The sequence below is a fragment of the Rosa chinensis genome, chromosome 7 (genome assembly GCF_002994745.2).
Source record: "Rosa chinensis cultivar Old Blush chromosome 7, RchiOBHm-V2, whole genome shotgun sequence".
NCBI classification, from domain to species: domain Eukaryota; kingdom Viridiplantae; phylum Streptophyta; class Magnoliopsida; order Rosales; family Rosaceae; genus Rosa; species Rosa chinensis.
The window spans coordinates 20,492,753-20,497,117 of record NC_037094.1 but is presented as its reverse complement, the minus strand read 5'-3'; the positions used below and the strand labels follow the sequence as shown (position 1 = coordinate 20,497,117).

Genomic DNA, 4,365 nt, shown 5'->3' with positions numbered 1-4,365 from the left:
GTTCATTCAAGATTCCAAGAACCAGAAAGATCAATTGGAAACACTTTGGTATATATATTCGAGTTATATACGTACCCTAGCACTTGAGTAATTAAGTAGTCCCTTGAGACTGTTAGATTATGCATATATAATTTGTTGAAATCATTATTCAACTGTTTGGGATGGTCATCGTGATTATTTTGTTGAAATCAATTAAGCATGATTATTTGGTAACGTAAAATAGCAAACAATATGGAATGGAATCTTTCCTTTTTTACAAGTCTAGTCAAATGACTAGAAAGGTATTTCTTCTTGCTTACATGTTTACAGATATAACGAGTCACGGGGTGAACAATGCAAATAATTGTGGTAGACGTGCTTTGCAATTCTGAACCCTAAGGACCATTAATCATGGACGGACTGAGAAAAGTTGGATGGGTACGGTATCTCTTTCAGGCTCTAGTGCTCCACGAGAGAAACGACATCTTAGATGAGCAGAGCTTTGGTATGTCTTGAATCTGTTGATGCATATGATCTAATCTTTTCCTAAGGGAATATTATGCTGGGAATAGGTTGAGTCGACCATACCAACTTTGCAGCTCACTTTCTTTGAGTGTGTACGTGATTGCAATGCATGTGAATCACTTGCCATGTTTCTGAGATTGAAGTTGACGTGTATATTCATATATGTATACAATAATACAAAGAGACACAGAATGTAAAAGTGAAGTTCACTATTTTTTCACGATTCAATTGTTTGTTTTGCTATTTAGGAAGATTTTTTTTGGTTGTTATGGAGAGTGAAATTTGAATATACTAATTGAAAAGCTTTAATTAAGGTCTTAGGAGAAATAAAGTTTGCTTATGTTGTCTCAGTCTCAGAGATCTAATTTACAAAATTAAGCCTGATCTAATTTACAAAATTAAGCCTGAAAGGTACTACTGATAATAAAGAATCTAGTAGAGACCAAGCGACTTAAATACTAATATTAGCACTAAAATAAATGATAACTTTTATATTTCATCCCTGATATGATTACATAGTAGTAAACAATAGCAACTGAAACTTATTTACTAAACTCTCCTCATAATCAAGAAAACCCACCAATCCAGGGAAACGAGAATTAATTATCCCACATACTACTCACACCTTACAGAACAATATCACACTCTGTTTAACAAGAAATCAAGCGAAACAATATATAGAGAGGAGATTTAATTAAGAAAATGATACTTATTTTTCCTTTAATTCTAGGCACATTGGAACCCTCTTGGGACCCGGTTTCCACAGACATTAAGAAGCAAGCTGAGAGAAACCGGAATGTTGAGGTTGATGCCCAGAATGTTGGCTCTGATGGCAGTGCAGAGGCATACAGCAGCTTCAAGGTCAGCAAGGCCTTGGATGAGAGTGCAGCAAGGTTTAACTGGAGGATTGCCAATGGTGAGGTTAAGCAACCCGTTGAGGACATTAGCACAAACCCCCAATTTTAGGGTATCCCTAGGGCAAGTACCCCTGGATGGGGTGGGATTTGGATTCGGATTCGGATTCGGATTCGGATTCGGATTCGGATTTGGATTCGGATTCGGATTCGGATTGGGATTGGGATTGGGATTGGGATTGGGATTCGGATTCGGATTCGGATTCGGCCTCGGATTCGGCCTTGGATTCGGCCTTGGATTCGGCCTTGGCTTCGGCTGAGGGCATGTGTTGCAGGCATTAGCAACCATGGTGAAGAAGAGGAGATTGACTGCCAGGAAGAGAGCAAGTGAGGCAGTGCTTCTGGAAGCCATTTTCTCTGAAACCCTAGAAGTAAGAGAAACCTCTAATTTTCTAGTATTTATTGCACTTGGAGTCAATAAGTACTAGAACAATTGTGAGGGTGGTGAGGCTTAAGGTGTAGAGATGGTGTGCTTTTATAGGGTTTCAAGAAAGGTGATCAAGCTGATGGGTTCATAAAATTAAAGAACCCATTTTTATTTATTTAAAAGAAGAAAAAATTAATCTGAGCGATGATATCCCATGTGTGCTCTTGGGATTTTAGCTGGCAAAGCAAGCAGATTAAAGGCAAACTTTTGTAGTTTTGTGATGTGGGGACTGGCAAATTGCCAGGTTTATTTGGTTTGTCCTGGCATTAATCTGCGGATTGATGTATATCACTGTTATCACATACTGCACTGTTATTGATACCTCAATTCCAGGGAATTTACGGCACATCAAAGATTTTGTGTTTGGACGTCCTCTAGTTTTGATCGAGTGGACAATGATGGGGCTGAAAAAATCACATGTTTTGGTCATATTGGAAAGTTTGTTGACACAGTTATCAAATTTTGTGAAAGTGTGATCTCTCTTGCTAGCTGTACGCTGATCCGAGGATGATCCGAGGATCTACGTACGTCTTCAACCCTGCATACTTTTAATATAAGTCATTTATACATTATGAAATCTCAAAGAAGTGATGAAATTGTAAATTGCAAAAGCGTTATTATGTGTGCTAAACCTGATCACACATGAAAATTACAAGGAAATGGCGTAGCAGAGAGATGCTCCAAAAGAATTTTACCCTGAAAAAAGTTGACATGTTGTACTCACAATTTATATTGTAACTAGGTTCTAATACGCATGTTAAGGTCTCAAACACACACACACACAATTTATATAGTGTATGTTAGACTAACTCTATACAGTGATGGATCAGTCTTGTTATCACTACACATATTTTAGTCGGTATATCATTGCATGTAGTTAATATTTATTGATCTATTGATAAGCAAGTGTCAAAATTTACCTCTTGAAACGATTTGTTTTTAGACACTGATAAATATTAATACGAAAGCATTAGCCGAGAGATGAAGTCACCATGCTCGTAGCGTGTCAAATGGAGATAAGACCGCCAAGATATAGAAGAATTATCAGCATTAAAAGGTTGCCAAAAAATGAAGGACCCAACAGAAAAATTATTTGAATAAGTCTTTAACTAGAGAAAAAAAAAACAAGTGAGATTATAATTCATTTTGTTTCTCACGCATTACACCATATCAACTTCAAATTTTCACATCCACTTGTATGCATTATACATAGCCAAACCCAATGAGAAACTAAAGAAATTAGGTTATCAACTCATAATTTGTAGGTTAGGCTAGGCCCATTGGTATCCTTTCGGAACCTTTGTTCCCACAAACATTAAGAAGCAGGCTTCTTATAAAAAAAACATTAAGAAGCAGGCTGAGAGCAGCCGGAATGTTGAGATTGACACCCAAAACGTTGGCTTTGATGGCAGTGCAAAGGCAAACAGCAGCCTCGAGGTCAACAAGGCCATACAGGAGAGAGCAACAAGGTTTCACCAGAGGGTTACCAACTTCAAGATTAAGAAACCTTCGGAGCACGTTACCGCAAACCCCTAACTTTAGGGTATCCCTGGGGCATGTGGCTGTGGAGCTGAAGCGTGGTACCGGTTTTCGGTTTGGAGTTGGGTGATGTTGGGAAATAGGAGCAGGACATGAGGCACAAGCATTGACCAGGGCAAAAATAAGGAGATTGAGTGCTGAGATAAACAGAGCAACTGAGGCAGTGTTTTTGGAACCCATCTTGATCTCAAGTACATACTTTTTTTTTTAAAGATAAACTGATATCATTAGATTAATAGCCAAGGGCTATAGTCTACAAACACTTACATAAGAAATCCGGCAAGAAAATTTAGGATGACCTATCTAAGCAAATGCAAACCGTTAAGTCCTAAGTGACGCTCGCTTTAAGCAAGCCTATACTAGAAAGAAAAACCTCGCCCTCTAAGGAAAATAAATCATTCAACTAGTCATCACCTACCATACATGCAATTGTGGTACAGGCAAGTAACTAGACACGTCTTAGCAGACTCATAGAAGGTTCCAAACTCACACAGGCTTAATACCCTAGGAAAATAAAATTAAACAACAACTAACTCCTTCCCCTTGGAGTTGGAGCTTGTACCATCACCTAAACTATCCTGCTTTGCCAACGGATTTTGCTTCACTGTTCTCTTTTTCTCAATTGTATCTTCAAGCTTCATAGCCTTTTTCTTATCGCCAATACTATATGGGAGCTTGTTCTTGCTCCCCAATGGTCTTCCTCTCTTCCTCTTGCAGCATCTTCAACAACCTGCACCACCGACACTAGGCCCATGTCAGCAGGCTCTAGGTTCTTCTTTCCCACAGCCAAACTCAGCTTAAGCTTTTTCGGAGATATAGTGACCTCTGCCTCAACCCTAGACTGTTGCTTACCAGTCACCATTTCTGCCATCATATCTGCTATATTAAGTTCCCGGATTGTAACTTTCCAGCTGAATGACATAAGTTGGATTGTTCAACAATGTCTTTGGCATTGGGTTAGGAATCTAAGTTTTAAAATCT

General features: G+C 38.6%; 2 protein-coding genes across 2 annotated transcripts; both read right to left on the bottom strand.

The window, feature by feature from the left end:
• Positions 1-968: 968 nt before the first annotated feature.
• Positions 969-1,905, bottom strand: LOC112180515 (lipid transfer protein EARLI 1). Its single transcript, XM_024319071.2, has one exon. It carries the CDS (start codon positions 1,768-1,770, stop codon positions 1,231-1,233), a length of 540 nt encoding a protein of 179 aa, XP_024174839.1. The 5' UTR covers positions 1,771-1,905; the 3' UTR covers positions 969-1,230.
• A 1,206-nt stretch (positions 1,906-3,111) lies between these two features.
• Positions 3,112-3,564, bottom strand: LOC112177566 (14 kDa proline-rich protein DC2.15). The gene has a single exon (XM_024315847.1). The coding sequence runs from the start codon at positions 3,562-3,564 to the stop codon at positions 3,112-3,114; it is 453 nt and encodes a 150-aa protein (XP_024171615.1).
• Between the last annotated feature and the right edge of the window lie 801 nt (positions 3,565-4,365).

Coding starts and splice junctions, on each gene's coding strand:
- LOC112177566 (XM_024315847.1), bottom strand. CDS start 3,564: ATGGGTTCCAAAAACACTGCCTCAGTTGCTCTGTTTATCTCAGCACTC.
- LOC112180515 (XM_024319071.2), bottom strand. CDS start 1,770: ATGGCTTCCAGAAGCACTGCCTCACTTGCTCTCTTCCTGGCAGTCAAT.